The sequence below is a fragment of the Lactuca virosa genome, chromosome 8 (assembly GCF_052849685.1).
Source record: "Lactuca virosa cultivar CGN04683 chromosome 8, Lactuca_virosa_CGN04683_v6, whole genome shotgun sequence".
Classification (NCBI taxonomy): domain Eukaryota; kingdom Viridiplantae; phylum Streptophyta; class Magnoliopsida; order Asterales; family Asteraceae; genus Lactuca; species Lactuca virosa.
The window spans coordinates 234,144,228-234,158,846 of record NC_136433.1 but is presented as its reverse complement, the minus strand read 5'-3'; the positions used below and the strand labels follow the sequence as shown (position 1 = coordinate 234,158,846).

The following is a 14,619-nucleotide window of genomic DNA, read 5'->3' as shown; positions in this document are numbered from 1 at the left end:
AATAAATCAGAAGAGGAAGATCCACCTTGATTCTTGCGTCTGATATCCTCGCCTAGAACCAAATCTCTAACCCCTTCAAAAGTCATACCACTGGTCCCCACGGAACTTGTAACAGCAGTAACTGTTCCGGACCAGCTATCAGGTAGAGAAGCTAGTAGCAGTGATGCTTGAGTCTCGTTATCAAATTTAATTCCCACAGATGATAATCTGGACAGAATTGAATTTAAATTATTAATGTGAACCGTAACTGAGCCTTCCTCATTCATCCTTGTAGTGAACAACTCCTTCATCAAGAACACCTTGTTAGCCGCCGATGGTTTCTCATACATATTTGACAGAGCCTCCATCATACCACGCGCCGTGGTTTCATTCATGATGTTGAAAGCAACGCTCTTCGTCAATGACAATGTAATAACCGCCTTGGCTTTCTTGTCCTTTGAGTTCCACGCATCTTCAAAAGCTTTTTCCATTTTCTCCGGTTTGTCTCCGAGTACCATGTCCAAGTCTTTCTGACATAGCAATGCTTCTAATTGCATTTTCCACCAGCTAAAATCAGAACCGTTGAACTTTTCGATTATAATCTTGTCTTCAGCCATTACGACAAACAAGATACAAATCAGGTATACTCGTGCGTGAAAAAAAAATGATTGTACCCTCCAAACCTCGCTAATCTGGCTCTGATACCAGTTGTTAGGAACCGGACCGGGTACACGCAGCGGAAACACACTATCACACACACACAAACTCACGAAAATAAAGCAAGAAGAACACAAGGATTTTACGTGGTTCGGATTCGGTGCAAATCCTACGTCCACGGGCTGCAACTAGAGAATTTTATTAAAACTTACAAGATTACAATTGGCTTGACACTCTACACTTGATGTTCTCTCAAGTTTTTGCACACAAAATATGCAAAACATACATGCATATATATAGGTATATTTGTGAGCCGCAATATGCACAGGATTGCCGCAAAGATTGACTTTGAAAATTTTGCCATTCACATTAGCCGTCCAACAAATATTAAATAATTATCCACCGACCATTTGAATATTTAATTCAAACGTTTGCCGACAACAATTGAATAATTCAATTGTTAAATGTAATGTTACATTTATGACTCTTGAACTCTTAGGAACTTATCAATTTGTTCAAGACTCCATAAATCTTAACAATAAGTTCATCCCAACATTTTTTCTTAAATTTTGTTTTGATACCACATAAGCTTATAAGCACTATAAGCAATCCCAAACACACCAATAGTTTCATTTCATACGAATAATGAATGTATCTACAATTCTACCCAAAATAAATACATTTTCTTTACCAATAATGGCAACATGTAACAAATAAAATACATTGTCCATGTCGATATACATTGTTATTATAGGGGAAAAAAATATAACTACGTTGTTATTATAGCTAAAAGATAAAGCACATTCCTATTATTAGGAGAGAAAAGTAAATACATTGCTACTATGGGTAACAACCAAAAGTTTTCCAAAAGAACTTTCATTTTCATTACCAAAACAACTGGTTGTAATAGAATTAAACGAAAGACACACACAAGACATACCCCTAATTCTATCGATTGAATCTTCTTGATCAAACTCGATGAACAACAAGCCTCTATTTACATTGAGGGATAGAATATACATTCTTAATAAAAAAAACCGATAAATGCCATTTTACTTACTCCAATGTGATCTCAAGTATCGTAGTAAGTCTCGGTTTTCTATACAATCGAAGAAGCAACGAAGAGCACACAACACAAACTGAAGAGAGCGCCATGCAAGCACCAGCGACCCATGGCGGCAATTGGACTTTGAACCACGGAAACAGGATTCCGGCAGATATTGGAATGGTGACAACATTGTATGCCATGGCAAAAACGTAATTTACACGGATACGGGCGAAGGTTTTTCTTGAAAGATCGATGGCGGTGATCACGTCTTCTAAATCGTTTTTCATTAGAACATAGTCAGCGGCTTCGATGGCGATATCAGTTCCGGCACCGATTGCCATTCCGACGTCGGCGGCTGCTAAGGCGGGGGAATCGTTGATTCCGTCGCCCACCATTGCAACGATGCTACCGTCTTTTTGAAATGAACGGATGATTTCGGCTTTTCCGGCTGGCATCACCTCTGCCCTTACGTCTAGAATTCCAGCCTGTAAATTGAAATGAAGTTTATTAAATTTTATGAAATTCTAGGAAGGAATTGGAATCTTATTGAATTGAATTTTGTCAAGCGTTTAGTTGGAAGGAAATGGAATTGAATTAGAAAACATACCTCTTGTGCAACAGCTCTAGCAGTACGCCAATTATCTCCAGTAACCATAATAGAGCGAACACCCATTTTGAAAAGTGCCTCCACCACAATAGCGGCTTCTCTCTTTAACGGATCTGCAACTCCCATAACACCGATAAGTTCGGAATCACAAGCCACCAGAATGCTTGTCTTTGCATTCTCTTCTAAATCCACCATAAAATCTTCAACATCGAGGGGAATCATAACCCCTTTCTCTTTCAGCAAAGCTCTGTTTCCTACCTGTCCAAAGCAATTCAAATAAGAAAAAAAGATTTAAACAACAGTATGGTTTAGTTTAGTCATTACTCATTAGTGTCTTGAAATTTACCAAAATCTGTTTCTGTTTGATGCAACACTCAAGGCCTCTTCCTGGAATTGCACAGAAATCAGAGGTATCGAGAAGCCATCCTGTCATTTTTTCATCTTTGGTCCCTCTTGGAGAATCTTTTGGAACCGAAGGATTCTCAAAGAAATGGAAATGGCGAGCGTAATCACATATTGCTTTTGATAATGGATGTTCGCTATTAACCTGAGGCGAATTATTAAATGATTCTCTCTTTTTTTTAATAACCGAACAAGAATGGATTTATATTTTATACCTCAGCAGAAGCGACCAATGTCAAGAAGTCTCCACGATCCATTTGTGTGAATACTTTGACAGTGGTAACTGCAGCTTTATTCTGAGTTAAAGTACCGGTTTTATCAAATATTACATATCGAATATTTTGAGCCCTTTCTAATGCATCTCCTCCTTTGATGAGAACACAATTATTAGCTCCAACCCCGGTTGCAACCATCACAGCAGTTGGTGTGGCTAGACCAAGTGCACAAGGACATGCAACAACAACAGCCGAAATAGAAAACATAAGTGCAAATTCAAAGTGGGACCCATTTGGAGGCAACCAGGTTTCTGGGTAAACTCCAAAAATTCCACTAAAGTACCTGCGTTTAGTAAAGATAATATCATAAGAATATTATCTTTATCTTTATCTTTATGTTTTGTCTTGTCATGCATAATAAGCAAATCGGACCTTACTTACCACACGATGAATGTCATCATTGACAAACTAACAACTGTAGGGACAAAAATGCTTGCAATCTGAAACAATCAACATGCCATTGAATGAGTAATGTGCTTATTCATCTCAGAAACAAACTATTAAGTTGTTCTTTATGGATTAAGAAAAAAAAGATACTTTCATATATAACTTATTAGACTAATGTTAGGAATTGAGACAGGGTACACGCAGCGGAAACACTATCACACACACAAACGAAACGAGAAAATAAAGCAAGAAGGAACACAAGGATTTTACGTGGTTCGGATTCGGTGTAAATCCTACGTCCACAGGCTGCAACTAGATTTTCTTATTAACTCAATAAGATTACAATTTATAACTCTACAAGTTATATTTGATGCACACATTCTCTGCTACACAACACACACACACACACACACACATATATATATATATATATATATATATATATATATATATATATATATATATATATATATATATATATATATATATATATATATAGGAGATGTGCCGTAAACTTTTCTTGATTCACACAAATTTGCCGACATGTACGTCCATTCAATATTAAACAATTGAATTGTTTAATATTTGTCAAGTTACATTTATGGCCCTTGAATTCTTAGGAACTTGTCAATTTGTTCAAGACTCCATAAATCTTAACAATCTCCCACTTGGAGGCTTGAACAACTTTAGCTTTTCTCCGCCATTCAACTCTCAATTATTCCAGTAATCTTAAAAAACAACCAAGTCCTTTTAGGCTTCCAGTTCCAATGAACAAGCTAAAACTTAGTCTGATTTCTCTAGTTGCAGTCGCCCCTCATCATCAATTTCTAGAAGGGCCAGTTGAAGCTCCCACTAGCTCCAACTCAGCCGTGGCTAATCCCGCCACCAATTCATCCTCTGTCTCAACCGGTTTGGACACTCCACCGGATCCAGAGATACACCGAGGACCACTAACACTCTCCCAACTTTGCAAACATTCAACAGGAGAGAATTTTTCAATCTTAGTCTTCAAAACCCAACGGCTCTTTGTAACTGTACCAGGAACATGTCTCGTGCTCCCACTGTCACAGAATCCCCTGAATGGTTTAGACTTTTGAACTCGTTCAGCTAACATCTCTTTGGCTCCAGAATTCATGTTTGCAAAATGAACTCTCTTAGCCGTAGATTTAGCGAACCAGATTTTGTCTTACTTAACAGGGACGATCATACTTCCCTCATCAGGTACCTCAACCATATACAATGACCCACACTTCATACCACGAGCAATCACCAGATCACCATTGACCACCCTCCATTTACCACTTCCAAACCTTACTTTCAGTCCTTGTTTATCCAGCTGACCAACAAAAATCAATTTCTTCTTCAGCTCCGGAATCACCCTGACATCCTTCAGGCTCCATGTACTTCCCAATGAAGTAACCAAATCAATATCTCCCATGCCCGTTACTTGAAGCATCTCGTCATTTGCTAACCGTACCTTTCCAAAATCTCCTTCTTTTAGATTCACCATCGTTTCCCCGTTGTCCATGGTGTGAAACGAAGCCCCTGAATCCATGACCCAAGAGTCTACAGAACTTTCCATACTGAGTATCAATGCATCATCCTCAGACACACTCTCAGCACCAGCAATGTTCAATTCTTTCTTTGGACATTGACTCTTAACATGTCCCACTTCTTGACAGTTCCAGCATTTCACATTCTTCAAAGTTCTAGAAGAACTTTTTCCCCGACTCCCACTGCTCCTGCTATTCCCTCTACCTCTTCCGACATTTAATAAATCAGAAGAGGAAGATCCACCTTGATTCTTGCGTCTGATATCCTCGCCTAGAACCAAATCTCTAACCCCTTCAAAAGTCATACCACTGGTCCCCACGGAACTCGTAACAGCAGTAACTGTTCCGGACCAGCTATCAGGTAGAGAAGCTAGTAGCAGCGAAGCTTGAGTCTCATTATCAAATTTAATTCCCACAGATGATAATCTGGACAGAATTGAATTTAGATTATTAATGTGAACCGTAACTGAGCCTTCCTCATTCATCCTTGTAGTGAACAACTCCTTCATCAAGAACACCTTGTTAGTCGCCGATGGTTTCTCATACATATTTGACAGAGCCTCCATCATACCACGCGCCGTGGTTTCATTCATGATGTTGAAAGCAACGCTCTTCGTCAATGACAATGTAATAACCGCCTTGGCTTTCTTGTCCTTTGAGTTCCACGCATCTTCAAAAGCTTTTTTCATTTTCTCCGGTTTGTCTCCGAGTACCATGTCCAAGTCTTTCTGACATAGCAATGCTTCTAATTGCATTTTCCACCAGCTAAAATCAGAACCGTTGAACTTTTCGATTACAACCTTGTCTTCAGTCATTATGACAAACAAGAGACAAATCAGGTACACTCGTGCGTGATAAAAAAAAAACGATCGTACCCTCCAAACCTTGCTAACCAGGCTCTGATACCAGTTGTTAGGAATTGAGACAGGGTACATGCAGCGGAAACACTATCACACACACAAACGAAACGAGAAAATAAAGCAAGAAGGAACACAAAGATTTTACGTGGTTCGGATTCGGTGTAAATCCTACGTCCACGGGCTGCAACTAGATTTTCTTATTAACTCAATAAGATTACAATTTATAACTCTACAAGTTATATTTGATGCACACATTCTCTGCTACACAACACACACACACACACATATATATATATATATATATATATATATATATATATATATATATATATATATATATATATATATATAGGAGATGTGCCGTAAACTTTTCTTGATTCACACAAATTTGCCGACATGTACGTCCATTCAATATTAAACAATTGAATTGTTTAATATTTGTCAAGTTACATTTATGGCCCTTGAATTCTTAGGAACTTGTCAATTTGTTCAAGACTCCATAAATCTTAACAACTAAGTCGTTTCTCCATAAATTATGGTTGAAAATTGAAATGTGTACTTACAAAGTCAGCAAACTTCTGGATAGGAGCTTTGGACATTTGTGCTGTTTCAACAAGAGAAATAATCTGGCTTAAAACTGTATCAGAACCTATTTTGGTAGCTTGAACATGGAGGGATCCATGTAAGTTTATAGTCCCCCCAATCACTAAAGAATTTATCTCTTTTAAACAAGGTGTTGATTCACCAGTAACCATACTCTCATTCACATAACTTGAACCCGAGACAACATGGCCATCAACTGGAATCTTTGACCCCGGAACAATTTTTAATATATCTCCTAATTGAATCAGTAATGAATCTATCTCCCTTTCTCCCATAACATTTCCATCTGCCACAAACACAAACTTATTAATATCAAGAACTAGACAAGCTTTGTAGGACTATACTGGATGATGAGGATGAAGAGGGCATTCGTGTCTTTTTGCATGGATGTAGCTTAATTTTCAAAAATAAGCTACATTGAGTCACTCATAGACCAAAAATAGTCATTTTACTGGAAACACGAGTCAACAACTTACAAGAACCTCAAATAAGGGCCAAAACTACAAAAGAAAACTTCATGGGACCAAAATTGAAAAAATCAGCTATACTCTGTGACCAAAAAAATGTAACTTACTCTTTTTCTAAGTGGTAAAAGATGTTGATGGTTTGGTTCAATTGCTATAGAAAATAGTTAAGTACCTTTGTCTAAAAGAAGCAGCAAAGCTGTTGAAGGTGCAAGTTCCACCAACTTCTTTATAGCATCTGAAGTTTTCCCTTTTGCAAGGGTTTCCAAGTATTTCCCAAACAACACAAAAGTTATTAACATTGGACTTGTTTCAAAGTAAGTCCGAGACCAAAACCCTTTGATTGCACCATATAGAAGGGCATAAATGGAATAAAAGTATGCAGCTGAGGTTCCCATAGCCACCAAAACATCCATATTTGTTGCACCATTACGTAATGCTCGAAAAGCAGCAATATAAAAACGCTTCCCGGCTTTAAACTGAATGAGGCTAGCCAATATCACACGCAACCAATCACCAATTTGGAATGGTCCAATCCATAAGAGTAATATGTAATTAAGAAAGGGTATATGTGGACATATGAATCCCAATGCAAAGATGGGAATCTGTCATCAAGTGGAATAGTTATCAAACACGGTTCAACCTGTTCTTGATCTTTCAAAATACAATCAAGAAGGCATAAAAATGAAGTTATTAACAAAAGAAACAAAAAAAAAAACCATTTGCTTACCCCGAGAGAGAAACTGAAAAGAAAGTTGTGCAACATGTGTGAAGATTCTTCAAGATTTTGAGTAACCATTCTCGCATAAGGATTCTTTACATGTACTTGAAAATTACCACCACTTTCTTTATGAATCACATCAACTAAATCTCTAGGAGTAAGTATCTCAGTATCAAAAAGAACATCTACTTCACTTGTTATCTTGTTATAATCAAACTGTCTAACTCCATTCATGTTGCTTAATATTCCATCTAACGTATGTTCATCCAAGTGATTCGATATCCCTGTTATTCCAAACATGATTCTATCTTGTCCACTGCTTTGTGCAAGTGAAGCCTCAAAACCAGCATCTTCAATGGCATTGATGATTTCGTCCTTACTAATTGTAGAAGGATCATATTCTACTTCCCCTAGTGAAGTAGCAAGAGCAACTATAGCTTTTTTAACACCAGGAAGCTTTCTTAGAATGCCTTCAATGGAATTAACACAAGCTGCACATGTCATGCCTCCAATTATGAACTGGCCTACTACAGTTCCATGTGACTTTCCATGTGTTGTACCCTGGTCTTGTAAAATCTCGGCCTCAAACCCTGCATCTTCTATTGCATTCTTGATATCATCTTGCTGAAGAAAGTGTGCAAATCATGTTCTCAGTTTGTAAAACTATGTGTTATCTATGAACTTTTTTCATCATATTTCTTGGTTGATCTATATTATACTCAAATTTAACTTTTAAACAGCTTATGTTACCATTGGCTTTGAAAATAGTACTCCTCAATCCATTTGGGAGTGAAATGGACTGTTTTTCAACTACAAAATTAAGTACCTAATTTTTTCAAGAAAATTCCAATGACTAAACTGAAATTGAATAAACATATATGTGAAAACTGTGGTCCCAATCAAATTAAAATAATAAAATGTATATCAGTTACGAAAATGATAGAAAGTGGGGGAAAACCTAAGAACAATAAGAGGACAATCTCTAAGATTGATTTCTGCAAAATGTAAAGTTGGAACAATCATCAATGTTGACCTAAATAATAGAAACATATTGTTTACAAGTTCGGTAAGCTTACGATCACAATTTCACATTATAAATTATACATTCATAAAACAAAATGGTAACAGCAAGTATTCTTTCGTTCAGATATTACTCCATGAATCATGATTCAGAATTTAGTGAAAAGGAATCACAGAAATGAGACTTACATCGACCAAATTGGGATGAAAAACGACGTCAGCTTTATTCTGTAACAAAGATACGGAGGCGCTAACGACGCCGTTGAGGCTCATGAGTGCTCCTTCGACTGAATTGGAACACGCTGCGCATGTCATCCCGGTGACTCGCACCTGAATTCTCGTAACGCCTACTTTCTCCTTACCTTTCCTACTTTTACCGGCATTATGATCATTGTAATCATCCTCATAAGAATCTAAAAGCCTAACGTCCTCGAGGTTACAGCCTATGTCGATCGTCGACGAAGCACGACCACCGCCGTTAACACGGCCCCCAACCTCCGTCAGCTGGAGGTCTTTGAAGGTCGGCGTCATGATTAAACCACAGGCGATCCGAACAAATTCTATATAAATGTCCTGTACGTATATCGACAGAGAGAAAATCTACATTACATATATACACAGGCATATGGTGAAAGAAAGAGAGAGAAAGACAGATGAAACTGATACTATTAAGGACCCAGGCACCCAGCCATGACGCTAAACTCTTTCGTAAATGTTCAGTTACACCCCCTCGTGTTATTTCAATTCACATCTTAGGCACTTAGATTAGTTTAATTCATTTATGAACAATTTATTTTTCCCTCTTGATATTGTCAAAAAAAAACTATGAATATTTTTGATGTTTTGCATCTCAAAAAGAACAATCAAACGACCCCAAGGAATATGCACCAAGATAAATATGACTTGGGCGGATCGATAACCAAGTCATCGCACCAATGAGACATTCTGGACAAACTAGTTTTATAAAAACCACTAGTTGGTTTGACTTCATTTTTCGTGAGAAGGAGATACACTTTTTAGTTTAATTTTAAGTTTGTAGTCTTTATTTCTTTTATGTTAACTTTTGACTTAAACACTTGTATAAGAAAAAATTAGAACTTTCCAAACGGAGATTATTCTTAGTGTATCTTGAATGTTCCAATATCGTTTTTGGTTATTCCCCTTATGTATCTTCCGCATCAGTTAGTATCGTCCATCTAAGATGTTCAGTTGTAGAACACATTGTGTAAATGCAAATCACCCTCACACGGTGTGGACATGATGGAGTTGATCATGAGTCCCATGTTATCAAAAAATTGAGAGGATGAATATGGAGACTAAGACGATAATGCAACGCGTTCCAACAAAAATTGTAGACTAAACATGATATATATGTAGGATTGGGGTCCGGGTATGTTATGATCATTGGGAGTCATATTTGAGGTATAATTTGTTTCTTGTCTTCTGTGCGACCCAAATCGGTAATCAGCAATGAAAGTGTTAAAACTTTGTATTAGACCATAGTTAAATCAAGTATCAAGGCTTGAACCTAGGCTTAAATTGTAAATGTTAAAGAAAGTATAGACGTGTTAAAGAATGAAATGAATAAGAGTGTAAGGTGGTGTTTGTTTTTTGTCTGCAGATCTGCGTGGCCTCTTCTATCTGCGCCGCGCAGACCATGCGCAGACATTAGCCTTCACAGACTGTTTGTTTTTTTGAAGACTGCAGACCTAAAAATGTATGCGCGCCCTCTTCTTGGCGCAGATGTGGACCAGAGTCTTCTAACATCTTCAGACATCTTCTAGCCTAAAAAAACACATATATCTTTATTTTTTTTAAGTTTTTTTAATTTATATTTTTTCCAACTTCATTAATGATAAACAATTTGAAAAAAAATTACAAAACTTAAAAAAAAAAACGTTCGACAATACAAACATGATATTTTTGACAAATTTATAAATAAATATTTATTACAAGAATAGTCGTTGAAGTTGTTTATATAAATATGAAAAAAAAATCATAATATATATTCTTATATTTTTTTGTCAAATTTTGTAAAACATTATTTAATACAGTATCGTCAATTTCTCGAGAAAATATTTATGGTACGTTTTTAATGGATTTAATTGAAAAAATCGAAGTTTATTTCCATCAATTTATGTATCAAATTCTTTGATCCCTAATTATCATGTTTAGTTATAACTTTGCAACCAAAGTTGTTGGTTTTTTATCAAATATATACGTTAATTCATACCATTTTTATTTTTATTTTTTATACAATAATACATAAAATTTGATCTAGATTTGTTAATTATTTATAACGAAGTCATACAAAATATTAAAAAATCACTTTGAAGTTTAAAAAAAATCAGTTTATTTAGATTTCAGTTTATTTTAGTAGCCCGCAGATGTTAAAAAAACAAACAGTCTTCTTTTTTCAGACTGTAGACGTTTGATCCACCTCTTCTACTGCAGAGGTCTACAGATGTGGTCCGCAGACTGCAGACATATTACCTCAGAAAAAACAAACAACACCTAAGAAATGGCAATGAAAAATTGGTCGTAGGAAAGATTATGTAGCTAGGAAATTAGCTTATATGCATATGACTAGGCTGGTTTACTAACATATTAGGGTGTTTATGACAGTCATCAAACACCGCTTTATTTGTTATGTTTTTTTCAACTTCCATATCCTCAAACGTGGAATTTTCATCAAACGGAACATCTCGACCTAACTATCACAATTTTTTGTGTCATCGGAGTGTACAACTTGTACATCTTGATTCTTTCACTACAACCAATCAAAATAATTTTCTCTTACTTGTAATTGAACTTGCTTCTGATTATTTCATTTAGAATATCAAAGTAAGCAACACTCTCAAATACCTTTATATGGTAGATATTAGGTTTCTTACGTACCAAGCTTCTTGTCGTGTGCCATACTCCAAAGCTCCTTGTTGGTGATCTGCTAGCAAGGTAACCGTTATTTTACCTTTTCTTTTTTAGAAGATATCTTGTCATCTCTATTATTGTTCTATTCTTTCTTTAACATACACCATTTTGGTGTGACCAATATTCTAAGAAGCTAAGCATGGCTTCGCCAAGGCTCACATCCGACACGCCATAAAAAATGTCCGCTTGAATTATATATATAAATGTCAACTTGAATTATATATATATATATATATATATATATATATATATATATATACACGGACCCTAAGTCACACCTATAAAAATGTCATGACTCGCTATGTCTCCTAAAGCTTGTGGTCTCACCTTGATGTAATGTATTCAGTTATTTGGAACCTTGGTTGTGATATAATTTTATTCTTTCTTTCACATACTCTAGTTTGTGAGCAATTGATAGTTTCTGTTTATTTACTTCTTTTTATAGTTTATTTAGCATTTTTCATTCCAATTTTAGTTAATCATCATGCATATTTTCTTTTTTGTTATTTTCTATCTATATCAGGTACTTTCTAGTCTTTGAGCTTAATTTCATATTTTTAAAAGACTAGTGTGGTGCGGAGATGTTCGGGAATCGTGGGAATCATCAAACTTGAAGAATGAAGAATCATGAGCTTGATGACTTGTGGGAATTATACAAAAATAGGCTTGTTGAAGAGTGGATGAATGAAGAAAAATGGGCTTTAAACCTAAAAGAAAGTGAAAGAAATATTTGAGCTTGTAAATTGATTGATCAAGTGGGTACACGAGCTTTGGACGAATATGAGGAGGTGAAGTGGGCCAAGAATTGAAGAAATATTAGAAAATTGTGGGCTACAAGCTAATAGGAAATAAATCGGGCCAGTGGGCTAAAACAGTGGAAGTCCAATATACAAGGAGCCCATTCTGCAGGCCACCCGCACAACCGTGTGCGGCTGCGCAGACCCTGCTGAGGGTATTTCCTGGATTTTACCTTTTGTGTTATATAGGGAAGGTTAGTGAGGCTCTTTTGCCAACTTTTGGAGGTCTGATTTTGGAGCATTTTCTCTAAAGATTTGGGAGCTTTTGAAGACTTGAAACCTTGAAGAACTTCTCATTTCATCCTTGATTCTTGCTATATGTTTGGTATATCTAATTTTTTTATTGTTTTCTTGAGTTTAGTTATGCTAGTCTAAACTTATCTTGGTTGAGTTTGGTGAAATCCATGGTGATTAGTTGTTTGAAGACTATTATGAGCTTTTGGTGATTTTTATGAAAGTGTTTTGTATTTGAACTTCCTTCTATCTATATGTCTTTATTCTTGAGTTTAGATATATATGTAGTGATTGGTTGGCTAATTTATTGATTAAGTAATGGAATTTCAAATTAGCAAGCAACAAATGGTTATTGTGTTAGTTTTCACTTCACACAATCATAAAAACACTTTCTCCAACATGGTAGTGAAAGCATTCGACTCCTCTTGGATTTGGTAACTTTTTAATTCTTAATGCTAGTTAACTTTCACTAATTGCATTCTTAATGGAAATTGTGACTTTAAGTAAGGAAACATCCTATGAGTTCTTCTAGTTATTTTACTAACTAAGAAAATTCTAGGTAATATCAAGCTTCTTGGATTGCTATAGCCAAATCAAATTGAACCTAAAGTCTTACACCATAATGTCTAATGATAATCAATAAAGTGTCCATGTGATGAAATCCAAAGTCAACCATATTTCTCCCATTGATTTACATCAAGCTCTTGTTTTTGTTGAATTGTAATTTCCAAGTCTTAGTATAATTTTAGTTTCTTTAAACAACCAAAGGATTAAAACCCCTATTTTTACTTTTATTTTTGTTTCACAAGTATTTATACAAAAAGATATTTATAGAGTTATAAATTGAACCAGTCTTCGTGGATTCGATCCCCTTGACATTATACACTATTTTGTGTGCAATTCCTAGGTTATTTATTTTGTTGGCCTCGACAACTACCAATAATTATCAATAAAAAGGGTAAAATAATGGTTACCTCCCAAAGACGAAATTTTTATCGGGCCACAATGATCAGAACAAATAAGTTCTAATTGTTTTTTTGCTTTCCATGAAGACTAAGAGAGAAATGAATTTTTGTGTTGATTTCCAAAGTAACAAGTAAGGATGAGCATGGAACGGAACCAATACTGACTCGAGAATCCTTATAACACCTAGTTTTGGGATGTTTTTATTATTGGTATAGCGGGTCGTAAATGGATCGAGTAAATATATTAGGCTTCAAGGGAATAGAGTTTACTATCAGATTTTGATAATGTTAAGTTAAGTGATTAAAGCCCTCGAACTGTGCTTAGAAGAAAAATGGTAAAATGGGAAAAGTTATATGTCGGGCTTCTTGAATGGGTTATGGTTTAGTTCAACATGTATTAAGCCAAAAATAACTATATATAATTATGGGGCTCGCCAATACCTTTTGGTGCATATAAAGATCACCGAAAATAGAGTTGAAACGCAGAAGCTATAACTGTTTGAAGTTAAACAGGAAATTGGAAATTTTGTCCTACGTGGAGCGTAGGTTATGCTACGCTGAGTGTAGATGCTGCAGACCAAAACCCTAACCCTAATGTTTTGAGCCATATTTAAGGGCTCTAACTTCTTGGGATCCTTCCCATGACTAGCCTCCATCACCTCATATCATTCCTTGAGAAACCCTATCATCCTCTTGCTTGTTTTGAGCCTTGACATCTTTTGTGAGCTTTTTTTCTCCATTTCTTGGTTGAATCTTGAAGAACAAGGTGTTTATAAAATGCACGGAATAAGGATTCAAGTATAGATCCAGCAAGGTTGCTTCATTCTTGGACCATTGTGAGTAAAAAGCTTCTAACTTGCTCATTGGTTTCATAGATATTGTTATTTGTCATATTTGTCACTTTTTGGTCCTTTGAGATTGTGTTTTGGGAGTTGAGACAACTCAAGCATCTTTTGAGCTATACGGAACACTCTTGGGACTTGTTGGACTTGGAAATTTGTGCTTTGGTGCTTGTCCTTTAAGCCATACAAGTTGTGTTAACATTTTTTGTCATTTTAGTGCATAAAGTTTAGATCGTGCTTGATGGGAACATCTTAATAGGTAAAATTAGAAATT

The 14,619-nt window shown here is 35.9% G+C and overlaps 1 protein-coding gene across 1 annotated transcript; it reads right to left on the bottom strand.

Annotated features, from left to right (window-relative positions):
- Positions 1 to 1,567: 1,567 nt before the first annotated feature.
- On the bottom strand, positions 1,568 to 9,174 carry LOC145132930 (copper-transporting ATPase RAN1-like). Its single transcript, XM_079067882.1, has 9 exons — positions 8,766 to 9,174; positions 7,566 to 8,180; positions 7,011 to 7,440; positions 6,332 to 6,657; positions 3,350 to 3,408; positions 2,909 to 3,251; positions 2,638 to 2,838; positions 2,292 to 2,549; positions 1,568 to 2,169 (listed from the first exon to the last, which is right to left on the bottom strand). Exons 1-9 carry the CDS (start codon positions 9,105 to 9,107, stop codon positions 1,693 to 1,695), a joined length of 3,051 nt encoding a protein of 1,016 aa, XP_078924008.1. The 5' UTR covers positions 9,108 to 9,174; the 3' UTR covers positions 1,568 to 1,692.
- Positions 9,175 to 14,619: the final 5,445 nt, after the last annotated feature.

Bases quoted from the DNA above. Each gene is read 5' to 3' on its own strand.
- LOC145132930 (XM_079067882.1), bottom strand. From the start codon at position 9,107: ATGACGCCGACCTTCAAAGACCTCCAGCTGACGGAGGTTGGGGGCCGT. The intron at 6,658-7,010 runs GTACTTAACTAT...TGTTTGTGGCAG, and splicing joins GCTGCTTCTTTTAGACAAAG to ATGGAAATGTTATGGGAGAA. The intron at 2,839-2,908 runs GTATAAAATATA...AATTCGCCTCAG, and splicing joins CATTGGTCGCTTCTGCTGAG to GTTAATAGCGAACATCCATT.